General features: G+C 41.8%; 1 protein-coding gene across 1 annotated transcript in view; it reads left to right on the forward strand.

Annotated features, from left to right (window-relative positions):
• The window catches only part of LOC308355024 (uncharacterized protein), a gene marked incomplete at its 5' end in the record, with an annotated part of 219,800 nt that extends 193,858 nt beyond the window's left edge, over positions 1-25,942 (forward strand). The window contains one exon of the mRNA XM_080822937.1: positions 24,934-25,942. Within this exon, the coding sequence (XP_080679063.1) occupies positions 24,934-24,937 (4 nt within the window). The 3' untranslated portion in view covers positions 24,938-25,942. The remainder of the gene's footprint in view (positions 1-24,933) is intronic.
• Positions 25,943-26,474: the final 532 nt, after the last annotated feature.

Below are 26,474 nucleotides of genomic sequence, written 5' to 3' on the forward strand. Positions count from 1 at the left end.
ACTCTGTTGTAATTGTTACTTTTTGGTAATTGTGGAGCAGTGATTCTTGCCACCAGCTGCAGATTTCCAGCAGCCCCCCTGAGAATCACTTCCGTAGCGATGGGGTTGTGGCAACACCTCAGGTGTGTCAAGGCAGAAAGGAAACCGACTTGAATGAGGCTTGAAATACAATAATAGAAACAAAACTCCTTAATTTCTTTTTAAATATTTTCATATAGATAGTGTTACCATGTTGTAAGAAGATATTTAGATGGTGGAATGTGGAATAACTTTTTAATTAAGTCCTTGCAATTAGATAAAGTAGTATAGTCTAAAGGGGCAATCTCTCTCTCCTCCTCTCTAATTTTCTCTTCCACCAGCTAATCTTTTTACAATTTAAATTTACCTTTGGAACATGAAACAACCATTTCTAAACCTAACTTAGCCAGCTCATGACAAAAATAACTTGCATTAGAAATAGTGGGGTCAGAAACGAGTTCTGTTTGGCACTGCACTTTGTTCCCCCTCACCCCCACCCCCTACTCTTGTTGCTCTTTCCAATGTCACAGATACTCCCCCACCCCCAAACCCACAGAAATGTCTTCTTCTTAACTCCACCTTCTGGGATGCCACTAAGCCATAGTATGCTCTTTTATCTTTTGTCCCTGTGAAGCCCTTATCGACAGGTTCCAGGGTTGAGAGGGTTTTTGTGGATTGGAAAAGGAGAAGAGAGTAAGAACCGTATGCAGAAGAGCCCAGCATAGAGAACGTGGAGCCCCCACCCTGGAGGAAAAATGGGCTCTCACCGACCCTTGGGGAGTGGCCGAGCACCTCATCTCCTGCGGTTCATTGGTTGCTCGGCCGGACAGTGGTGGGATTTTCCTGGATTGCACAGATACAGTCCAGCTCCTAAAATTGTGAGTCTTGGTAAATTCTATTGATCTTAGTCACTCCATCATTTATGCAACCCGGGAGCCACTGTATGACCCAAGGCCTGATGCCGTCTGCATTGGGTTGCGTCGCCCCGTTCAGATTGGGCAGCCAGCTTGTCAGGACAGACTGCTGATGGGAGCAGTGGTTCTCAGCCTTTAAATTTCAAGGATCGGTTTCACGTACAAGAAATGCTGGAGAAACACCCTAAAAGATGTCACTGCGTTCCTACATGTTACACTCTATGTTATTACTTTTCGGCTGGATAAGAACTGTCTGTAGCCTTTACTAGGCTTTTGTAGATACTCCTCAGAGTACCTGATAAACGGGTACCTGCCTCTTATTACTGAAGTGTTTCCTACCCAACATTGCACAGCACGACCTGCTCAGCTCAAAATTTGGTCTCACACTTATTCCCATCAAATTTTGCATCTTCAGTGAATGCAAAAATTATTGTACACAGGGACCATATTTGGGAGCATGCTTGGAAAGGGCCTGTGGCACCCTGGCTGAGAACCAGTGAACTAGAGAGAGAAGTGGTTCCCAGAGGCCTCAGACCAACAGTACCAGTAGCAATATCAGCTGGAAGTTGTTAGACATGCAAATTATCAGTCGTCCCCCCACCCCCACCCCGTTCTGCTGAATGAAAACCTCTGCAGTTGGAATAATGCAATATGTGTTTTAACAAGCTGTCTGGGTCATTCTGATGTGCACTGAAGTTTGGGATCCATTATACAACAAGAATTATTTCCATACACGCACTTAACTGGGGGAAGCAGGCATGGGACTGGGTCTCTTTAGTCTGCCATGTGCAAATTAATCTCAGGAAAGCATTTGGATTGATCACAACAGACTTTGGTTTTAGGAAGTGATTTTCAAACTCTGGCTGCGTGTCAGATTCAGACTATTAAACGATACACATTCTTGTGTTTCATCCAGGATATTGTAATTCAGTCCAAGCTGGGGCCTGGGAGCCTGTTTTCAACAGACAGCCGGTCTGCAAAGTGATTGTGAATTACTGCTCGGGCCGCTGGGCTTCCGAGGGGGCGTTAGAATCACCTGGAAGGCTTCTTTAACCAGCTCCCTGGCCCCACTCCTAGAGCTTCTTCTTCAGTAGATCTGGAATGGGACGCGGAATTTGTTTTTCTGACAGATACTTAGGTGATGCCGGTTCCGGCCCTCAGCCCTGGTCTAGAATGCTGTGACAGGGACGTCCAGATCCCAAGTAGGCGTCATACTTTACTTCTGTGAGCTCATCTCTAAGTTGTAGCATCCCCTCCAAGCCTTCTATTTATTTTGATTTTTTTTTCAGTTTTGAAATAGAAGTATATTCATATAAATAAGAGAATTTTTAAGTATAAAAGGATATATAGTGGGTCCACAGCCACTGATTTTTCCTCTCCAGAGCTAGTAGCATTAGTAGTGAATTATGCATCTTTCCAGTGATATTTGTGTTTATATGGACATACATAGATGAGTGTACACAGGCTGAACCTCCTTTTTCATTAAAATGCTAGCATTCGTTGCTCTGTACCTTGCTTTTCTCCCCTGATGCATCGTGTGGATCTTTCCTTTCATACATGGAGGACTCCCTGGTTCTCTGGGGCCGCTATGTAGGACTCATTGTGTGACTGCCCATAATCTATTTAAACAGTCTCCTCCTGATGGACATAATTGGGTTTCTAGTCATGCAGTCCACAAATAAACCGAGGAACAGACATCCAAAGTCCCAAAACCTCCTCTTTGGGCAAATTGCCTTATACTCTCCATTAGCCCCTGAAGAGATGACTTTGGGCCTTGTGTCCAATAATTATATTCCCATTGATTCTAGGTAAACAAGAACAAAGTTTAGTTTTGATCAGCATGGAATATAATTTTTAGAAAATTGCCATTAAAATATTAAATGAAGACTTTTACCGGGTAATGGAGAGTAGAGAGTCATATTTATTATGTACACCCTGGGGGCTGGGCTTTTTCACTAACATATTCCCATACTTCTAATGTATTAGAAGGCAACACTTCGGGCACCTGGGTGGCTCAGTGGGTTAAAGCCTCTGCCTTCACCTCAGGTCAGGATCCCAGAGTCCTGGGATCGAGTCCCGCACCGGGCTCTCTGCTCAGCGGCGAGCCCGCTTCCCTTCCTCTCTCTCTGCCTGCCTCTCTGCCTACCTGTGATCTCTGTCTGTCAAACTAAATAAAAATCTTTAAAAAAAAAAAAAAAAAGAAGGCAACACTTCAATAGATATTATCCTGTTTTTTCACAGAAGTAGCCCATGGCTCAGAGAGATTAAGGTTTGCAGCTGGTAAATAGTGGAGCTAGTTAACTCACTTGTTCCTAATACCTGCATCATGTTTTTCCCTCATGACTATTTTCAGTTTGGTGGTGTGCCCGAGACCATGACCCAGCACTCCCACTCTGTGTGGCCCAGAAGCCCCTAGGACAGAGCTGGTTCTTGAGTGAGATGAAGCTGGTGAGACACAAGATTAAAGGAGAAGCTCACTCTCGGAGTCATGTGCAGATGCCCTCGTGTGTCAGACCCTGTGCCTTAGTTTCCTTATCTACAAAATGGGGATATAAGTCACACCTACCTCATAGAGTTGTTTTTTTGTTGTTGTTGTTTGTTTTTTTTTCCTAAATGAGGATTAGTGGAGTTCACACACATGAAGTACTTAAAACAGTGCCAGGCCTACAGTAAGTTCAAGTTAGTTATCATTAGAATTCAGTTTCTTAATTATTCACTTACATAGAACAGTCATAATCCTGTCCCAGTAACTGGGACTTTGCAAGCTAAAAACTGTTCTTAAAAAGAACAAAGGAATATTTTTATAGCTCTTTATGCATTTGCTTTCATGACCTAACTCACACAGGACCCAGTAAAGTCATCAGCTTCTAATGCTCTTCCCAACAGACCACCATCTGGGCACGGAGCTGGTTTCTGTGTCAGGGGCACGGGGTGGGATGGCAGGACTCTGGGAAAAAGTGGCTTGCCCAGGGGTCAAGCCAGAGGCCAGCTTTCTTGTGACTCAAGTTCTGTTTTCTTCCCCCTTTCGAGGCAGGAGGTGGGATGGGGGAATCCCAACTCTGATTTAATGCCAGCTTTTATTCAGTTCCTTTTGAGAATTCCCTCCTTCCCACACTTCCTCCCACTCAATACCCAAAAATATTAATGCCTGAGAAATAAAGTGAATTCTAAGGCTTTTCAATAAGTACTTCAAAAATGTCTGTCATGTGTTTTTATATATTTGTAAGTTGTTTACGAAATAATGAGACTGGTGTTTGTGTATAGATAGTGATGATGTCCGGTTGCTGTTTTATCTTATATATGCCATTGGGAACCAAGATTAACTGATTCGTGATTAAAAGCTGTCTAATCAATGTTTTAAGGCACGTTTTTTTCTTCAAGAATGAACATGCCTTCAGACCGCAGGAGTAAGTGAACATTTGAACTTCACCATTTTTGCTTTGGATGGGAGAAAAGGGAGCTCGGTTAGACCGTATTTTCTATGTCCATATCCCAGAGTGTGCGCATGAGCCTGTATTTTATCAATCTTAATTTTCGAAAATAAATTGTATTGGTTAGACCTCCATCGATGTGTGGGGGCGGCGTGAGAGATCGGTGTGTGACTAAACAGCCTCTTCCATTGTGTGCATCTGGGAAGACGGTCCTTTGGCTCCTGATTGCGACTCTCATTGTGTTTATGACTAGGCAGTTGAGAACATTTTGTGATCTGGTGTTCAGACCTTTCTGAAAGCATTTGCTTGGGAAGAGCATACCCAGGCCTGGTGACTGCATGCGAGGCTGGCTTATCTGTGACCGTTTTGTTTTCGGTGCTTCACAGATAGGCTTTCTCTCACCTTTACGGTCTATCCCTAGTTTAGCTTGGGAGAGCAGCTGCGTCACCATTCACTCGTGAACGGGTCTTTGCACGAGCCTTCTCTACGTTTCATGGTGCTCTCATGAGTATCATCAGTGGGTTGATAGGTCATAACATTCATGGCAATGCTGAACCTGTCTTATCTTTAACAGATGGCTCACATGTGAAACTCGTAGAAATGTTGATACAGGGTTAGCATCTCAGCGTTATTATAAATGTTAATGACGGTCGTCTCTGTTCTCTAGGCCAGTGGTGTCCACACTATTTTGATCATTTATTTCATTAGTTAAAAAATCAACACGTGCCCTCATATTGGCGTTGTTTTCAACAGGGGATGGTTTTGCCCCCCTGCGGAACAATTGCCAATGTCTGGAGACATTCTGTTTGTTACAGCTGGGGAGAGGGTGTATACTGATGTTTAGTAGGTGGAGGCCAAGAATGCTGGTGAACGTACTAAATGCATAGGACATCCTCCGGAAAGAGAGCTTGTCGGGACTAAAATGCCAATATTGCTGAGGTTGAGCGATGCTGATATATGGGTTGAACCATATCAAATGGCACACAACTTCTAATTACACATATAGGTCGAACCATATGAAACTGTTAACATTCTATTCACTTGTACTTAAAAAATGCCAGTTTCATACATTTCACCATAATAGGTGTAATTATAAATCACACGAATGAACTACGCTACCAATAAATTATTTACATAATAAAATTCACAGAATAGCATCTTTTGAAGAGGTATTAAAACAGAGAGTGTTAATATTTTCTTATGTCCCTGTAGATAATTTTGCATATACTCCACCTTGTAGAATACTGCTCTAGACTTCAGTTTAATCTCGAGTTTGATGTGACTGCCATTGATTTATTTACCAGGCTAGAGTGTCTTACATGGTGCCCTTTGGTATAGTTAGGAGTTCTCTCGTGATGTCTGGAGTGACCGGCTGCTTCTTGTAGGGCAGAGTGGCAGAAATCTGGGCTCTCGTCCTTTTTGCCCCCTTAAGCAGAACAGTCCTTCTTAGCAATGGCTTAGATCTTGAACTTCCATGTAAATTGCATTTAAGGAGAAGGTTTAGTAGGCAAAATTACACTCTGTAAACCACTGCACTGGACAGTGACCTTCTGAGGTGCAGGGACTATCTTCTTTCTCTGCATCCTCAGTACATAGCAAATAGTAGCTGCTCAATAAACACTCTTCTGCATGATTTCCACAGGATGTTCTACTTGAATAGAGAAGTACTTTGAATAGAGGAGAGTTTTTTTCTCTTAATACCATCTTTTGAAAAAAGAATTTCCCAAAGTTCTTACAGAGGTTTACATGCTATTTTTACTTTGTAGGTTTATCAGGTGGTATTTATTAAACGCTCATGTGGGTGTGGGTGTTTCTGAATACCCCCTGTGTCTTTGTTTTCTTAACTTCCCTGCAATGAATATGGATTAGCAGAAACAAAAGGCTTCTGCATATGGTCACATGGTGTGCATTGATCCTATAAAGGCATGTTGGAGAAATTCAGTGCATATCATCTTAGCACATGAGCAATGGATCAACAATAGGGAGCTTTTTTTAAAAAAATGAAGACACCAGATTTGGGGTAGGTCTCTAACATTAGTCTATTTTTAAATGGTCCATAGGTGATTCTAGCTTTCAGTTAGAGCTGAGAGCCACTGATTTAGAAGTTAGATACCAGTTGTGTCCTGCAACTTCTTTTTTAATATAATTGCCTATCTAGCACTTTTACTATGTAAAAGGTCTTCAATATCTGTATATTCAAGTGGGAAAAAAATCCTGATATGGATATAAATGTGTATACGTGAGTGTGTGTGTGGAAGAGAGACTCATTAATTGTCCAGTTTGCACATTCTCCCATGAGCATATTTTTTTTTTAAAGAAAGAGCAGAACAACAATAGGACTCCTACCAATCTACATTTTTTGTTTCTTCATATTAGTTTCTTCCTAAGGACTCTGTCATAGGTCTCTCATTCCTTTTTTACTGCACTGACATAATTTCTTTGGAAATCTATTGAAGAAAATATTAATTTGGCATTGAGAAAAAGCTGCTTATCTGTCTCCTAATAGTCTCTTCAGAAAGATTCTAATGTATTCTTAACACAATGCATTTTTTGTTTCAAATTCTTTATGGCCAAACATGTTATATCAAAGAGCTGTTTTATCACAATGGTCTGCAGTAATCACTACTGACATTTTTATGAGTCACTGCAAAATTCAAAGAATGTCTGTCTGATGGAATGCACAATAAAAGAGACTCCAGTGTGTGGAATCAGGGTATCAAAAATAATGTTATATATTATAGTTGCCTCAGTGAGATGGATAGTGTCTCTAAAGTTGTACTGATTTCATTGTTCCAGTAGCACTTAGGAATCATTCCAGAGAATTCATTCTACGGTATTCTGAGAACAGTCCGTTAAATACATCTATTGTCTAATCAAAAAACTAACATTTCAGAAAGCCCTTCTAATTTTTGTCACTCTGTATAGAATGATGAGTGTATTTGATTTCACTAAGGAAGGTTTACAAGTGAAAAAATACCATTAGGATGGCAGGTTTTTTCATGGCTGACTTGTTTCATATTGTCCTGAGCAGTCAGAGCTTCTGACAGATCCCATCTATCCTGACTAGCTCACATCGTGTTTTACCTCTTTGCTCTTTGAGATTCAAATATCCTTTCTTTGAAGTCTCTGAAATAACTTGACCAGTTTGGCCTGGTCTTCCTTGATCCCCAGCCTCAGGTAGTCTGGACCAGTTCCACCCCATCCCCCCCTTTTATTTTTGAGATTTTATTCATTTACTTGAGAGAGCGAAAGCCAGAGAGAGCACAAAGGGAGAGGGAGAAGCAGACTCCCCACGGAGCAGAAAGCCTGATGTGAGGCTTGATCCCAGGACCCAGAGATCACGATGGGAAGCCGAAGACAGACGCTTAACCATACTGAGCCACAGCTGTGGAGAATAATTGAATGGACAGTAACTAGCCTTTGTGAGGTGCCTGATTATTTACAAAATGCATTGTTCCATTTTTCCCTGCAACAGCGCTAATGATGTAAGCTTTCTGTCCTCTCCCACTTGCACGTGGGACTCCAGGAAGCTAAATGATGGTCCAGATCCATACAGTTTATACAGATAGAACCAAAACACATACTAAGGGGGGAAGAAATCCCTTTTTGTTGGCTCTGGCAGTTAACAAAATCGAATCTCTCTCCACCCGAAAAGAATTGCAACCACAAAGGATAAAACCTACGTCTCTAATTTTGGTAAGCGCCGAAGTTCAGGGCACACAGTAGGCTTTCGGAAAGCATTTAGTATGTTATCTCTTTCCAAAGATGTGTAATGTTGAGCTCTTTTAAGGTCATGTTCTCTTTCTTTAAAAAGGTCCTAAGCGTTTTCTTGAACGTTTCTAGTTTTTGTCTGTTCCCGAAACAGTGTGTGCTTTGGTTTTCCCTGGTGCACCTTGCATTTATCTCAATAAACAGTATGTGTTAAAATTTTTACATGGTTTCTGGGAGTGACAGTGGTAACGTCTTCTCAAGATGAATGTTTATAATAGAATCCTCTGACATTTTTTCCTCAAATGGGAAGCTTCTGTTTACGTATGTAAACTGTGTTATAATTTTATACCTACACAATTCCTCCTACAACTTCCCATTTAAGTATTTGTTCTTTGGGGGGCGCCTGGGTGGCTCAGCGGGTTAAAGCCTCTGCCTTCGGCTCAGGTCGTGATCCCAGGGTCCTGGGATCGAGCCCCGCATCGGGCTCTCTGCTTAGCAGGGAGCCTGCTTCCTCCTCTCTCTCTGCCTGCCTCTCTGCCTACTTGTGATTTCTGTCTGTCAAATAAATTAAAAAAAAAAAAAAATAAGTATTTGTTCTTTGGGATGGGGTTTCTACAAATAAATTCATTTCATATGGAATTATTAAAGGGAAAATAAAGTATTTAAATTATATATATTTTGGTGGTGAATATCACAATGCTTTAAATGAATAAACACTACAAAGGACAATGTTTGCTTTGTTGATTCAGCTTTAAGTACATTGCAAAACATCACACTTTGTGGGTTTAGTTCATCATGTGAGCTGTATGATGGTGGACTTGTATTACTTTTGAGGTGATTCTGTCCTTCAGCCTTGAGACTGTGCCCTCACAAGAGTCGGAGACTAATAGAATTTCGCTTGACCCCAGCCTCAGTTTTGTTTGCTTGTATGGCTTTATTCAGCCAGAAGCTGCTATGGTTTCTGCTCTTCTGTGGACTACCTGCTTTGTCGCCATGCTCCAGGATGGTGCCTAATCTAGTGTTTCTTCAGCCTACCCGATTGTTCAAATTACCTGGGATGTCTGATTAAAATTCCCAAGACCTTTTCTCGGAGACAAGATTTTAGTTAGCCCAGAAGACAGACTGGGGTCATCACGGTATATGACCCATTAGCTGTACCACCATGCCCAGGGCAGGTGGTTGGTAGACCTAGAGATAACCAAAATAGGAGGGGTGGGAGAAAGAAAGGTGGGGCCAGAAGCAATTGGATTGCTCAGTCCCTTGTGGACATAGGCATTCTGTAGCATCTCTCTAATACAAGGAAAGACCTGGCTCAAACCTTGGACCTTTTGAATAGTCCAGTGTGGGTTTTACGTATGTTTATAGATGTGTACGCTTGTTTTTACATAGCTGCCATTTGGTAAGCACCCGGGAGGTCCTAGATGCCATCTCATTTAATGCTACAGCAGCTTTTTCTTACGGCGGTGACAGAAAGAATCCATTCAAAAATCATGTACTAGATCACTTATCTAGAAAAGGCAGATCTCTGACAATTTACTTTTAGTGATCAGCTATTTTAATATACAAAGCTGTCTACTTCTGTATATGCCAGGCACAGTTGTCAAGAATTTTGAAATGGGGAAAAAATTTTAAAAAGATTACAAGGTGTCTTTTCAGGGGAACATTAGGTGATGTCTACTGTGTTCGTCCAAGTCCTGTAATTCTCTAGAGGTCTCCGTCTTTCCTTAGCTTTGACATGGGTTGCAGAAAACTGATAGTAAGGCAAATAATTTTTGTCTCACGGAGACGCGATTGACACCACCCATCTTCTTGGTGGAAGAGGCTGGCTTGGCATCTACTAATTCGTCTTAGCATTCCAAACTGCTCACGAATGTGTCTGCTCTTTGATATGGCTGAAGCAGCCTACTGGTTCCTTCGTTAATGTAATGGCTTCCATAAAACCTTTAAAAGCTGTTCTTTTTATATTCGTGTAAGAACCATCACGTTAACCTTTAAAAAGATTATCCTTTAGCTCCTATTATTCTTACTAAGCCTTATGGGCATTATTATCTCCGTTGAACAGATGGGGAAAATTTAGCCGGTGGATGGAATTGGGAACTGAATCGCCCAGATGATCTGGATGTGTACTGAGGAGCTTCTGGTTGGGCTGGACCACGGGATCTGGAGCTAAGCTGTTTCGTGTGGAGACTCCTGCCACAGCCAGACAGGACGCAGAAATCCAAAACCTGGGTCAAGGATGGAAAGTCAAGGGTCAAAGATTAAAACGAACAATAGTCGTGGAATGAATATAGGGCAGATGAGCTGAAAAGTTTGACTCTAGAAAAGGGGCTAAACAAGAAGGAGCCCGTGATCCAAGCAGAAACCTGGCCAAAAAGTGTGCATTGCTTACAAAAAAATGTCTTGATATGGAGCCTTAGCGGTCCCTTTGTGGCCCTGTGTCAGCAGGAAACAACCCCAGCCAGGGTATTTAAACTAAGCATAAAATTGGAAGCACCTGGCCCAGGGAAGGAGCTGGGTGTGGAGGTGGGGGAGGCCGGCAGGGTCTCCTGCAAAGGAGGTGGGGACAATGGCCTTCAGCTGGGCTCAGCTGCAAGGAATTGCATTGATTTTTAGCCATGTGGTTTCTTTCGGAAAACTGCATACATTCCCCAAATCCCCGTGGAGCTGACATTTTCTTGCCGCTCTGATTAATCAAACTGTGTTCAGAGTGAAAAAAACTTCTCCAGCCAAACTGTTCTTGATGGTAGCAACATTACCTGGTCTTTGCTTTTGTGGGTTTTACTTTCCCACCTGAAATTATTCCTGAAGTTGTGTTCACTCCCGTTCTAATGTGGAAGGAGGTTCGGTGTTTTGGTAGCTTTCATGGTTTCATAGGTTCAGTATTTCGGCTGCAAAGACTCAGGAACTGATGATGTTTTGGAAGCGATCAGGAAATGTGGAAATTTTGTAATTACTTTTTTGGGTAGGACCATCTTCAGATTAAGGCAATCCTCCTCACAGCTTTGATCGATTATATTCAAAGGGGAAAAAAAGTGATTCCAGAGTAGGCCCAACATGGCTTGTGAGAAACTGTTTAAAATGTGCGATGTTAAAGTAATTTGGGTGCTTTATTCCATACCATCGTCTGGTGATGCAGTCACTGTTTTGCATTCATCTCTACTTTTACCTGGGAGATCTTGCAAAGGTAACTCATCATGATTACAAATGAACTTTAATCAGATCTGTCAGGAATTTACTCATTATTCTTTGTGCCCAGATCTTAACCTCTGCTCAGAACTCCAGGCTTTATTTAAATTCTAAGATATTTAATACAAGTATGATTCCCCCCACCCCCCGTCTTCTCTAATCAGGAATCTAATTAGACACATTAGCTTTTCACATTACATAATGTATAATACAAATGATGGAAGTCTCTGGATGAGATAGTTTTAAAAAGTTGTTTGTTGTAGGATATAATTCATTCTTAAAATATATGCTGTGATTTCAATCATGAGGCAGATTCATTAGAACTCAGGAGATGTAAACTTACTGGTGGTCTCCTACAAAGAAAAAAATAATCTTTTTACAGCTGATCTACAAAGAAGGTGGTAAGAAGTTCAATATTCACAGGCATGATTTATATTTCCCCCAAATAGATGAAACTTGGCTGTACTCACCAAAGGGCTATCATTTTAAAAATTTTATCTATTTATTTTTTACTTATTTTAATTTTTTTGTTTTTGAGGAAAAGAGCATACATGGCCCTGTGAATGCTGTTGGGGTGGGAGTGGGGGACCAGAGGGAGAATCCCAAGCTTACCGCAGAGCCCAACACTGGGCTCCATCTTGTGACCCTGAGATCATGACCTGGACTGAAATCTAGAGTCGGTCGCTCAACTGACTGAGCCACCCAGGCACCCCTTATCACTTTTTTTTTTTTTTAAGATTTTATTTATTTATTTGACAGAGAGCACAAGTAGGCAGAGAGGCAGGCAGAGAGAGAAGAAGCAGCAGGCTCCCCGCTGAGCAGAGAGCCCGATGTGAGGCTCGATCCCAGGACCCTGGGATCATGACCTGAGCCGAAGGCAGAGGCTTTAACCCACTGAGCCACCCAGACACCCCCCCTTATCACTTTTTATACTTTAAATTTTGAAATAATGCATTTTGTACAACATAATGGCTGGCGTGCTGCTGAAACATAGTGCTCGTGACACAGTGTTTAGTTGCTCTGTGAATCAGTCAAATTTTGAAGAACAAAAGAAATTGAAGCAAATTAGAAAAAAATTACAAAATTGCAAAGCAGAAAAATCAACTTTTGGGTCAGGTACAAATTCGGAATTTGGAACATGCCATTCTGTGTGTAATTGGTCTACTAATACCTAAAAACTGTTTTTGATTTTTTATCTTTGCTAAGGGGTCATTTCATACAAGTTTTGAGAAGGACAACTTTTCTGTTTGCCAATCAGTATGATTTAAGTGACAGCAGTGGGCAGAAATGGTATAAGTACTTGGGGAGTAATAAAAAAAATAGAAAAATCTGTGTTTTTACTGGAGTAGTTTATGACCTTGATGGCAAGGCAGAAAAAATGGACAAAAAAATTCAGAGGACAAAGTATTAAAAGATTATTAGCATATTGGAAATTGTATACACATTGGGCAGGCTTCTAAAGATGTCTTGGTTGAAAATTTTTCTCACTTTTTTTTTTTAAGATTTTATTTATTTTTTTGACAGATCACAAGTAGGCAGAGAAGCAGGCAGAGAGAGAGGGGGAAGCAGGCTTCCTCTGAGCAGAGAGCCCGATGTGGGGCTTGATCCCAGGACTCTGGGATCATGATCTGAGCGGAAGGCAGAGGCCTAACCCACCTGAGCCACCCAGGGGCCATCTCACCTTTGTTTTACTTCGTTGAAGTGCCTCTTGATTTCATAATTTCTTTTTTATCCCTGTGCAGGTCAGAATGGGAATGGGATTTGAAATCCATAGACCTGGGCTTGAAACTTGGCCCACCATTTTCTGTTGTTAAGTTCTGTGATTTTGGGCCGACAAAAGTGCTCAAGTGGAGACCCACAATCAGAACGCAACACCATCTCCCTTCATGACAAAGAGATTTCTCATCACTGATTGCCCCTGTAACCCATCATCCTGCTCCTGCATACACCTGGGGCTTTGAGGGCATTCATATTTCTGAGCATTATGTTTTCTGATTCCAGGCCTTTGTTCGGACCTTGGTGGGTATAATGAAATTAACATGAGAATATAAGCTCTTTGAATGCAGTGATTCAGTCCTTTTCACCGTGCATTCCAGTACCCAGAACACTGGAGGTGTTGCATGTACATTTGTTGGCTTATATAGAAGTAGACTACCTGGGATGAATGCCCAGGCTTGTTCTTAGCCAATCAATGGTCAAGTCACATCCTCTCTGAGAATCCCGGAGCCTTAGATAGAGGAGACAGTCTGGGAGGTTGTAAGTGAGTTTCTGGGTGAAACTTGTCGTATTCCAAGAAGCCCGGAGACATACATGCAACTTTGTCAGCCTCTTTGCGGGAGCCTGTCATTTAATGTCTCGACCAGGGCATTGGGTCTGGACCAAGGGCTCCTCTCGGTTCCTTAGCTATGGCAACCTTGCTTTTCTTTATTCTCCTTATGCCTACAGCAAGGAGGGAGGCAAAGGCAAGATTCTCTTACTATATTCTCTAGCATCTACAGGAAAGACTTATTATGATGGGGAGGTGAGGGAAGAAATTTAATTTCCTATCCCTGAGGCAAGAGGGAACCAGGTCAAAAGGAGGCTGGGAAGTGAGCCAAGGAGGGGATTGGGAAACCATCCAGTACTTCCCAGCAAAACTGGGGCTGGGTCCTTTTATCCTTTTGGATCAGTTGCGAATTATCAAAATGCCTACAGGCATTGTAAACCAGATTTGCACATCGACTTGGATAATTAAAAGCTGTTTCCAATCAACAAATTTGTATTCAAGCCATTGGTCGTCTTCAGGTGAAAATAGTCTTCCTATCACTGGGGTTAACTAGTGTTGTGTGTTTGTTTAAGGAAGCTGGAGAGAATGGTTTCCCACACGATGAGATTGGGGTTTGGAATGGAGGGGAAAGTGGAAACCAAATACTGACTAGTCTCTAGCAGTCAGCGAGGCCACTGTGTGCCGCATGTCCCCAACAGGCAGGACCGTGAGACTCCTTCGGGCACACGTTCTCAGGCCTCTCTCCTGAAGGTTCAGATTCAGGGATTCTGCGGTAGGGATGGGAACCTGCATTTTTAACAAGTGCCCCAGGTGATTCTTATAAAGCGGTAAGTGTGCGGAACCCTGCTAAGTGCCTCTGCCTGGGTCTTTAAAGTATGTCGTGCTAATGCCAGAGAGCCTGTGACTGGGATGGAGCCTGCAACGGCAACCCTTTAGCTCTTTTGGAAGTCGCCCTGCGTGTCTCGTTTTTTAGGGAATAGGAGCTTGCTATTTTTTCGCTCTTGACATTTGCTGGTACGCACCGTGTTATTTGAAGATAGGAAAGTAAGTGAATTTTACATAAATTATTTGATGACTATACCAGAAACTTCTGGCGACAGTGAAATAATTTCTTCCATGATTTCTTTCTTGTCTCAGGCTCTAGATTGAGATTTGACTCTAGGGTGGTGTGGCATTTGGCTAAGGTGTTTTGGCTATTCCAATTAATAGCAAATATTTATCACATTTTGCTATGTTCTAGGACTTTGCTAAGCAAATGAATTGTGCCACTTAGGCTTCATGACATCCCTGAGACATAGCAGTATTCTTAGGCTGGGCAGGGCTTGGGGGCTCAGAGAGGTTGAGCAGCTGGTCGGCGGTTACCCAGCTAGCTAATGTGGTTCTCTGGCTCAGCCTTGCCCTTAGCCAGGACTCTCCCCTGCACACTAAAGAGGGAATCTCCAGTGGTTGGTCCCCGGGTACCCTTGGGAGTCATCTTAATTGTTCTTACCCAGAAAGCATTTCTCTTCATTTCTTGTTAAAAACCCTGTTCTGGACTGGCATATATTTTACATCTTACAAAGTACTTCCAAATGTCAAATTTTGTGTGATTCCCAGCTATCCTGAGAGACCAGCTGTGTAAGGAAAAGCAGACTCTTAAAGTGGGAATGACTTGTTCAGGGTCACGTTCTGTTGTCTCTTTTTAATAAAAACTTAGTTAAGCTTTTGGTGTGGCTAATACATACACAGGGCACGAGACGATACAAAGCGTCTGTGTAAAAACTAGCTGCGTTTTTACGGGTCTGCATTCCCAGCACCCTGTTTCCTTCCTCAGAGATAAATCCGGGGCTGGAAACCCACTCTGCTAACCCCAGTCTTGTGGCTCCCTCGCTGCTCCGTAGGTCTCTGCTGGCGGAGCTCTGGGTAACCTCCTGTCTGGACTTGTCACTGCAAAGTTGGACTTCAGTGAGTCGAGGGCCTACAGTTTGAAGGACTGTAACAAAGTATTCCTATCGCTAAAATAATGTGGCTCTTCTTGCTTTGCCAAATCTTTTCTCACTATCTCTACCCACTGCCACGAGGCACCAACGTGCCAACCTGCCAATTTAGCGATCACCCAAGTGCATCACAATGGAGAATTTTCTTTCCTAAAAAAAGATGTGAGAAGGAATAATGCTGTTCTTAGAGCGCTGTAATGATTCCAGACCTTGGGAAAATGTGGTCAATGGAACGAGCTTTGGGATAGAGCATCCCCAGGCTTTGAGTCCCCCGGCTGTGTGTAATCTTGGGCAAGTTATCTGATCCACTCTGACCCTCAGTTTCCTCAATTGTGAAACTGGTAGGATTGTGAAGATGAAGTGAGATTTAGTAGAACAGGTCGTGGCTCTCAATACCTAGCCCCTTAGTCATATGAAACTACGTGAGAAGTAGCTTTTCCTCCTCTTTGGGCAAAGGGTGCTTGATATTTTCTCCTTTCCAGATCCACCCTTACAAACATCTGGCTCAAGATAAAGCAACACTACGCTTTTTTTTTTTTTTTTAAAGATTGTATTTATTTATTTGACACAGAGAGAGATCAAAGTAGGCAGAGAGGCAGGCGGGGGGTGGGGGTGGGGGAAGCAGGCTCCCCACTGAGCAGAGAGCCTGATGCGGGGTTCGATCCCAGGACCCTGAGATCATGACCCGAGCGGAAGGCAGAGGCCTTAACCCACTGAGCCACCCAGGCGCGCCAATACTCTATGCTTTTATGGAAATGGGTCTTTTTCAGGGTTGTGGAATTAAGTCCTTTGTTGGATTAAGGTGACCTTGTACATTTCACCTCCTCCTTGGCTACGTTAAGTGGTTGCTCCCAAGGCGTTCCCCATTAATCTGGATTCTGGTTTCCTATGTATCACACTACCCCTGCACTAGTGAGCCTCACTGTGAGCACTGACTAGTCAGTCCTGACTGCATGTATATTGGCTTCTTGCTCCCCAAAGGCAGAGGACATATTTACTTTATTCCCTGGTGTTCATCCAGCATGAGCACTCTGCTGGCACATTGTGGGGCCCAGTCGTCTCTCCCAGTATAATGACACAGTATTACTGGTCTGCGTTTGACAGTTGGTTTGCTTCTAGTTTTCTCTTTAGCTGCTTACTGTGACTTCTAACTCTAAGCAAAACAGAATAGGAGGAAAGAGGGATTTCTCCTGTGTCATTGCTATAGCCATGAATCCTGTAGCTCTTTCCTTTGAGACTAGAACTTGGACTTGCTAAGGGACACTGGTGGTTCTGAAATGCCCTGCTGGTTGTGAACCCCTGGTTACAGACAGCCTCCTAGAACTCTAAGACGCTGCCATTTTAATTATGATTTATGATTCTATCAAAGTACTCTACTACTGAACTAAGGAAGCATTAGTCTAGTAAACCTAGCACTCACTTATTTTGGAAAAATTATCTTCTGTCCTTCTGGTGGTCCAGGAAAGGTCTTAGGGGAGCATGATGATCCTCTTGGGGGATATATTGCTTTCTTGTAAAATCTTAATTTCACCTTCATCTTGAGCCAGGCCAGACTAGATCCTGTTCAATGTGCAAAGGCTGGACCTGCCGGGGAGCATTTATGGCCAATGCTTCCTGCGCTTGCACTTGATTCCCTAAGTAATAAGAAAACTGGAGAGCAGTTTAATCATTTTGTCCTTGTTTGGCCTATGATGTCAGCTGCTCTCTGGATATCTTCATATCTGTATCGCCCCAGAATGTCTAGCATGATACGTTACCTATTGTGGGCTCCTGGTCCGAATGTTTTCAATAAATAAATAGTGGTGGTCTAGTATTCTCACTTATTATTAAACCTGTTTAGCTGGAAATGCAACAGATTTACAATTATTTAGTGAGAGTAGTCTTCTTCTCTTTAAAAAAAAAAAATTAAGTCTTGTTGTTTTAGAGCCTGTTTAAAGATCGGTTAGGGTCCTCAACCAAGCATACAATTCCTTACAGTAAATTTTGACATTTTATATGAAATATCAGGAAGAAGTAGCTTGTTAGATGTGCCTTTCATTTATGTACTTCCTGTTTTTGTTGTTGTTAAATTTCTGATTCAGTTAGGTTGACATAGTTATAAGCAACTTAGAAACCTACACCTAGACTAGTGACCTACTTCATCCTCTGGCGACTCTGTTTTCTTCATTTGGAGAGCGGTTTAGGGGTGATCTCAGAAGAAAGAACCATCACAGAGCAAGGTTGATGGACAGCGAGGGAGAGAAAAAAGGACCTCAATTTGCTTTGTGTTTTCTCTGTTCATTTTGGGCTTCAACGAGGAGAAACCCACTCAAGAAAGCTTGAATAGGAAGGAACTTATTTTCAAAGCACTAAAGGAGTGGATACTGGGGAATTGAACTACAAGAAAATAGCACTATCTCCCTGACAAATAGGGAAACTGTCAGGTGGCTCTGTTGTCTCTCTGAGCTGTATGATCTCAGTCTCGACATTCCTCCGTTCCTCTGCTTTGTGGTTGTATTTTTTTTGGATAGACTTTTCTTCTCACTCACTTACTTCCACAGGGTCCCATATATAGCCTCCCATCATGGGCACCTCCTCCTCCAATGGTGGACTGACTTGGTCTCAACATTTTTAGCTCAAGTTGGACTAGCATTGAGCGGGTCTCCCTCTTGGTTCCAGTCAACTCTGGGTGGGTTTTGGGGCATCTGGTACAAACATGGACGTCCAGGCCCACCTTTCCAGGAGGGCCTGGGGTGGAAGGAGATCTTTCTGAAATGTGAGTGCAGAGAGGCAAAGATCAGCATTGTTAGTTAAGTTTTGGTAATTTTTAGTCTTTGAAAATTTATGTTTGAATAGGGTGCTGCAAATTACACAGAATGTTCCTATATAGTATCTCCGTTAGTCCTCAGAGCTTTGGTGTGGGCTGCATATCCTTATTCTGATTCGTGGGTGATGAAGTAGGTTCAGATGTGTGAGGTGATGGTGTCAGGCCAGACCAGTATGCCTGGCAGACATGGAGTTCAAGTTCTCTGGTCATTGTACAGCTGCACAGATGTCTGTAGGCACGGATGTGTGGCAGTCAGGCAGAGCACTAGAGGTCCTTTTTTGGTGTGTGTGTGTGTGTGTGAAATGTTTTTTGAATTGATCTTGCGTCTGGTAGTGGGCAATTTTGAGCAAAGCGGTGCTAGAATTGGGGGCTGATAATCCACCAGGTGAAGCCCAGGCCCCATTCTGATGCTCTGGGGGCCATTTCGATTGCTTCATGCCTGAACCTTACAGCTAATTAAATTTTGAATATCATCCCTGATGAGCATTTTTTTGGGGTGGGGGCGATTTTTATTATGTCAATCTGCTGACTAGTCTAGATATACTTTTTAAGGCTGTTCTAATTCTGTAATAATTACTTACTACTACTTGGGTTGGTGCTATACATAAGATCATCTGTTAAAAAACAAAATGTTTCCCCTTCCGTGAATGCTGTGCACTACTTTTAAAATATTATACAGATGGAGTTTCTAATTTTTCACGGTATGTAGAAGGCAAACAGGAAAGCATATTTAGGGGGAGGTTGGTATGTTACCAGTTTGAAGTCATTTGACTTTAACATTTGGACCCACTTTTCATTTTCACCACCCCCTCCTTCTTAACACTAACCCCCATTTTAGCCAAACATCCCTCAGCTTCTGAAGACTTGTCCCCTTCGGTTTTTATCTCCTTTGAATTTCACTTTCTCAAAGAAACCTTCCAGGTTTCTTCGGCCAGAAGAGTGTGGTCTTCCTGGTCTGAACACTCACAGATGATATCGCTTACCATCAGAACAGTTAACCACTTACAAAGTAGAATCCTGACTGGTAGTTGGCTTTTTATGCTTTATTATCCCTAACTAGCTTTTTTTTTTTTTTTTTAAAATTAAGTAAACTCTACCCCCAGCATGGGGCTCAAGCTCACAACCCTGAGATCTAGAATGACATGATCCACTGACCGAGCCAGGCACCCTTCCCCAACTAGTTTAAAAGTTTTGAGAGTAGTAGCCGTATCTTGTAATCTTCGTGCCCATGATAGCACCTCACACCTAGATGTGTGTTTGTTCACTTACGGAACACACCCTGTGGGCCAAGTGTTGCTTGAGACACCACAGACACAAAGGGGAACAAGCTGCTCTCCAGCGATGATCGGCAATTTCCTGAGGGAGACAGACCTCTAGCTTAGACATTAATAGAGGTATGTGCGCACCCTCTTGAAACAAGTTCAGATTTCTTTGATGTTTAAGTCCTTATGCCATGAATTGAGACACAGCTATTATTTTTAACACTGAAGTCTGTTATGAGAAAACTCCTCAGTTTATGTTTGCCATGAAAAATAATAATTGTGGGGGCACCTGGACGGCTCAGTTGGTCAGGCATCTGCCTTCTGCTCAGGTCATGATCTCAGAGTCTTAGGGTGAAGCCCCATGTCAGGCTCACTCCTACTCAGCAGGGAGTCTGCTTCTCCCTCTCCCTCTGCACCTCCCCACCCCTGCTTGTGTTCTTTCTCTCTCGAGTAAATAAATAAATAAATAAATAAATATATTTTTTTAACAAAGTAGTAAATATGAATTACTTAGATTAAGGAAATAATTGTTCCTCCTTGTTTCTATTTTTAGCTTATCTCAGGTGAATTGCCCAGATCTCCCCCAGTACAGCCAGCCCACCATGACTACTGTTTCCCAGCTGTGCCCACAGTACTTCACTCTACCTGGTCATTAACATATATATATATATATATATGAAATCCAAATAACAGTTTTCTTTTTTTCCTTCTCTCTCTCTCTCTCTTTTTTTTTTTTAACGATTTTATTTATTTATTTGACAGACAGAGATCACAAGTAGGCAGAGGGGCAGGGGTGGTGGGGGGGAAGCAGGCTCCCCGCAGAGCAGGGAGCCCGACATGGGGCTCGATCCCAGGACCCTGGGATCATGACCTGAGCCGAAGGCAGAGGCTTTAACCCACTGAGCCACCCAGGTGCCCCCCTCTCTCTCTTTTTTTTTAAAGATTTTATTTATTTGTCAGAGAGAAAGAGAGAGAACATGCACAAGCAGGGGGAGTGGCAGGCAGAGGGAGAGGGAGAAGCAGGGTGTCCGCTGAGCAAGGACCCCAGTGCAGGACAGGAGCCCAGGACCCTGGTATCGTAACCTGAGCCGAAGGCAGACTCTTAACTGACTGAGCCATCCACGTGTCCCAAATAACAGTTTTCTTAAGTCTAATATTTCTCTTGTTTGCATCAAAACTGTAGTCAGTAATATTGTTATATAAAATTCAATTCCCTAAAGAACCATTCTTCTAGATTGTTAGAAATCTTTGAAAGAATCATCTTCCCATTAAATTAGGAGACTAAGAATGTCTACAGCTAGGAAATTATTGATAGCATCCTAGGCCAGCAGCAAAATCGTTTTCCTAGTGTTGCAATGAATAATTGATTTTGCTTTAGAATTTTCCTTTCTCCCATAGAAAGATCTTTTTGCTATTTCCTCAGGGTGAAAATAACCCCTGGCATATACAGTATGACACTTTCCCACTTGGGGGTGACTTTAACATTTAAAACCAGTAGGGTTTTTTCATTAATTGGATAAACACTTCCTTTCAGAATTTTTTATTCTTTAGTTAAAAAATTCCAAGAAATAATGCACTGCTTGATGTTGGGGGCAAAAAGAGCTCGAGATTGGAGTGCGTGTTGGTTTCTAATCACTACACTAAGAAAACTGGTGCAAAACAACCCTATTCGATTCTTGTTTTTTTCATTTTTTTTGTCTTTATTTACTGCCCTGTCTCTGTGGGGGTGAAGATGACCTTTTTCTACACAGGGAAAGACTCAGATTGATGTCTGCATGGGGTCCTTACTTGAACTGATGGCAAAGGTGAAAGTTCTCTGAAACCAATGACTTGTATCTCTGCACATGAAGGGTGAGCTCCCCGGGTGTCACCCACAGTGAAGATTGACACGCTCTGCTCTACGTGGAGTGCAGCTAATGCTTCCCCAGCATAGATCATTCCAGGCTGGCTGTTTCAGTCTTGACTCAGTAGGTCTATGCCCAAGATTTCTTTACACTGAGGGTCAAGACCTTTAAGTATCTCAGAAATGCTGTCACTACCAGGAGCATTTGAATCCTTGTTTAGAATGGAAACCAGTCTGTACACTACTCAATTTGCACAGTCTCCTGTTGTTAAGAAAAAAAAGTTCTTCACCTCTGTGCTGCCGATGATTGTGTGAACGGCAGGGGAAGTGGCAGGTAAAAAGCAGGGAAGCAGTCTGGTCCTGCGGCAGGCGGGGTTTATCATTCCAATATTCTGCAGAGTTGAGGTCTTCTGAATGTGCATAAGGAGCTGAAGCCATGTGTCGTCATCTGCAAATGCTTTGAAAATAAGGTTCTGAGACACATGAATAGCGATTTGCATAAAACCACTCCTGTATTAAAGATAATCTCTATAAGATGCACTAAACCTCCATCTTCTAGCTGCTAATAGCTTTTATTATGCAATTCCAGAATGGAACATTTTTTTAGCACAGCGAGGCACAGGTGTCATTAGTGCTATTCTTGTATCACAACAATTACCTTCTAGTCTTGTGGAATTCATGAAAAACACAACTTTTGGAGCTGCTTTTTTTATTCCTTAGTCTGACTCCTTTTCCTGTCCGATTCCTACTCTAATTCCCTGGTAGTGGAAGTTAGAGCCATAATGACAAAATACCCACTCCAGACTTTTGTCGGTGGCTAGCCTTCTCTTGCTAACAAATTTAGGGCACAAAAGAGACCAGATAAAGTTGCGACAATTTCTGTCATTTCTGTTTCAAATAGAAGTGGCATGTGAGCATACAGGTCTAATTTCTCTCCAGAGCATTCAGGTAGTATCCAGAATAGTAAGTTTTAGTAGGACAGAGATCTAAAATACAAATCCTAAGACAGAGGCGACTAGGCCTGATGAATGTTATTTTCCCCCTTTTAATGAAAAATGTTCCCACTCAGTAGACCCCTGTCTCACATTGTCCTTATAAAGAGCAGATGGTCAGTCCTGCAGCTAGATGGAGGAAGGTGGTCTAGAGAAGGTCTTATGGTCTAGACACCTGGTGGGCAAATCCCAGTGAATGGCCGTGTTAGCTCTTGGTCTTTCATTCTACATTTCTAAGTCTCTCTTTCCTTAGCTGTAAAAATAAGAATCATTTTGTAAAGAGGATTTTTGCCAAGGGACATTTGGCTGATGTATAAAAATGCTTAGCCTCATACTTGGCACATGGCAGGTAATCAATGACTATCAATTGAATTAGGTCCCTTCTGTGATTGGCCTCAATGAGAAGGACGTTAGTGGAGGAGAAAACCACATGCACACCAGAACATTCAAAGACCTATTTTGCCTTCATAATCTTCACTCTAGAAAGTACTATGCATGTCCCAGAGATAACTTGCCTTGATATCTAGATGCCTGTGTACAGGGACGCCTGGGTGGCTCAGTGGGTTAAGCCTCTGCCTTCAGCTCAGGTCATGATCCCAGGGTCCTGGGATCGAGTCCCACGTCAGGTTCTCCACTCCGCGGGGAGCCTGCTTCCTCCTCTCTCTCTCTCTCTCTGCCTGCCTCTCTGCCTGCTTGTGACCTCTGTCTGTCAGATAAATAAATAAATAAAATCTTTAAAAAAAAAATAGATGCCTGTGTACAGCTCTAATTATCGTCTGCCTACCCGCCTGTTTATCTGGGTGATAACTTCAATGAATGGACATACTTTGTAAGGGAGGATTTCATTTTTGAAAATGTTATTTGGCACTAGGTAAAGGACTATTCTCATCAAGTCATATGGTTTTTAGTAAAAAATGTTACCATAAAGTAATGAGACCATTGTAGAATTCCTATGTCTGATATAACTTCAAAAAAGGGTTCCAAAAATAGAGGAGTAGCTATCGCAGTGGGGGGAGCACATAGGGGTGCTTTGAAAGGAAGTAAGACACCTTTGACTAAGAAAGGTCCTGTTATGGATATATATATGTATTTTTAAAGATATTATTTATTTATTTGACAGAGATCACAAGTAGGTAGAGAGGCAGGCAGAGAGAGAGAGGGGGAAGCAGGCTCCCCGCTGAGCAGAGAGCCCCATGCGGGTCTCGATCCCAGGACCCTGAGATCATGACCTGAGCTGAAAGCAGAGGCTTTAACCCACTGAGCCACCCAGGCGCCCCTCCTGTTATGGATCTATTATATGCCATTTAATATACCAAGTATCAATTCTGTGAACAATCCCTGAAGGCTCTTTCGTGAGGCCAGTTTTATAGAACCAGTCCAAGGACAGATAATGATTTGATACTTGCAAACTTTGATCCATGGAAGCATTTTATTTCTATCAAGCTTATATTGTTAATACTTTATTCTAAGGGAACGATGTTCTTTATCTTACAGAAAACAGCTGTAAAACCGTATTGTCATTGTGATGTTTTCTGACGCGCACAATTACAGACTTCCTCATTCTTTCAGTAACATGTCAAAATGAATCCCAGGAGGGAACGAACTTGATGTCTTGACTCAGGAATCTGTGAAGTCTGAGTTGATGATAATAGAAAATACATCTCTTTATTCTAGCTTTGTCACTCCTGGCCATGCGGCTTTGAGCAAGTTTTTGAAATTTCTTGTTTCTTAACTTACTGATGGACAGGAAATGAGAATAATACCAGTTCTTCCCTCAAAGACTTGTTTTAAAAAATAAAATGAGTTTGTGCATGTACAGTGCTTTGGTACTTGGCACGTGAGACTAGCCCAGATATTAGCTATTATTACGGTTCAGGGATAGAGAACTAGCTCATTTATTTAGGTTCCTTTTCCCCCCTGCTAGTTCGGTGTCCTTGGTGCATCCGTATTTTAGACATTCCCTATGCTTCGGGTCAAGGTGAGTGCTCATGCTAAAACGTGCCCCTGCGGATGTGCACCCAGAAGTGGATAAGGGCAAAATAATGGTGTATGCCGCTCTATTTATGGCTTTTTAAGCTGTCAGTTGCCTAGGAGATCATTGGCAAAATCCTAGCAATAACTAGCACCATTTTATCCTATGAAGAGAGAGCTGCAACTGATCTAGTAATAGTCATTAGAGCCTGCCTGGGGAGACACCCTCCAGATCTCGAGCGATTGCTGTGTCTCTCACTGTTCTGCTGCTGTATCTGCTCGTCACCACACTGTCGAGGAATTGACTTACCAACTCATCATAAAGAAAATAATGACTCCACTTCTGTATCCGATCATCTTGTGTCTGCTAAAGAAGTCCTAGTTTGTCCATGGGAGGAGGGACCGTCTGTTTTCAAATGTTGTTATTAAAGGCCTCAAGGTTATATTTGTCTTTTTCTCTATCACATAATCTGCTTTAAGTCAAAGCTAATTAGTAGACATGTGGGGAGATAGTTGTGATTAGAGCCTTTTAAACCTTTGCTCTTTCTTTTTTGTAGGTAAGTGAACATGGCATTGGACGTTGCTCATTATGCTTCCTGTCTGGCTTTACCTCGTGCTGTCATTTTATGGACTAAACCTCAACGAGGCAGTTAAAAAAAAAAATACTGAGATGCAGGTACTGTGGATACTCTTGGAGTGTATGTTCTGAGAGAGATGGTAAGTGTGTGGTGTTCATTTTAACCATCCCTCATGATACCAAGCTGGGGACTCTCTTCCTTTCCCCCACCTAACAAAAGTGACTGCGTTGGTTTAATAAGCATCTCTAGCTGGCACCACTGAAAGAATGAAAAATGAGATTTACTTTGCAGGCCTCTTGGATGTGCTTTCTGGACGACAATTGAGAAAAAAAACAAAACAAAAAAACCTAAAATCATTTGGTGCTGTTAGTATTTTAAATGAATCTCTATCACTGTGCATTGTATTTCATATATGGCCAGGTTGGAATGAAATTTAGAGTATCGTGATGCTACGGTAATGTAATGTACTAGATGGTCTGCGTAGCTCAAGAAAAGAAACTCTCGTCTGACAGAAGGGTCTAAAGTCCCAGCCAAAGTAAAACACTAAATTAATAGTTGCCTGAGGACTAGAGTATTATTAGATTCCTTTTTTGGAATTCAGAGTTCTAAATCAAAGAAGTATAATTGGAGTTTTCTTTTCAAATATTTGAAGACTGTATTTACTAGGTAGACATTTGAATATTAGTTCTATATTTAGAAAGGAATCTAAAGGCATTTTAAGCTGAATAGGAATATGAATTTCTATTCGATTCACTATTGCAAAGATATACTGTCATTTAAGACCATTGGAGCGTTAAATAGCTTTTTAATATTATAAGACCGTTATAGCTAAATCCTTTATATATTTCCATTGTTAATTTCTAAGAGTTACAAGTCTAGTGACACCTGTTTTTTTTTTTTTTTTTTTGAAATTTGGGGTTCAGTTCACTTGCTGGCCATTTCTTTTTGTTGAGAATTAATTATTTTTTCACTCTGACTAAAATTAGACAAAAAATGTTATTTAAATATAAATTCTTGGTGGGTTCTTGGTGTTTTTATCATGAGAAAACAAATAGTCCATACAGACTTTTTTCCAGAAGTATGCATAAGTATATTTTCACGTTGACGTAGAAAGTACCTGAATTTATTGGTCATTTTATAGCTTCATCAAGGAAAAGAAAATAGAAGTATTATCATTACCTTTAGGAATTTTATTCCAGTGGGGCTTAACATTAAAAGGATTATAAATGCTGATCAATTTTATTCTTTTGTCTAGGAGGGTATGTTTAGATGATAGCTATTTGAAGATGATTCCTGCTAATTCTTAGATGTTATGCTGCTGTGACATTAATCTTTGGGGATGATTTCTTTAGGAGAAAACAAATATCCTCTGAAAGCACCAAATCTGACACTTCAAACACCCAATTTCTAAATGCTAGATGGATGTGAGAATAAATCTCATTTTTCTAATGGCGGTTATGTTCTCCGTGAGATGTTATCTTTTACATATCACAAATAGGAGACCTCTGCTTTATAAATAA

This window comes from Martes martes (genome assembly GCF_963455335.1).
Source record: "Martes martes genome assembly, chromosome: 14".
NCBI classification, from domain to species: domain Eukaryota; kingdom Metazoa; phylum Chordata; class Mammalia; order Carnivora; family Mustelidae; genus Martes; species Martes martes.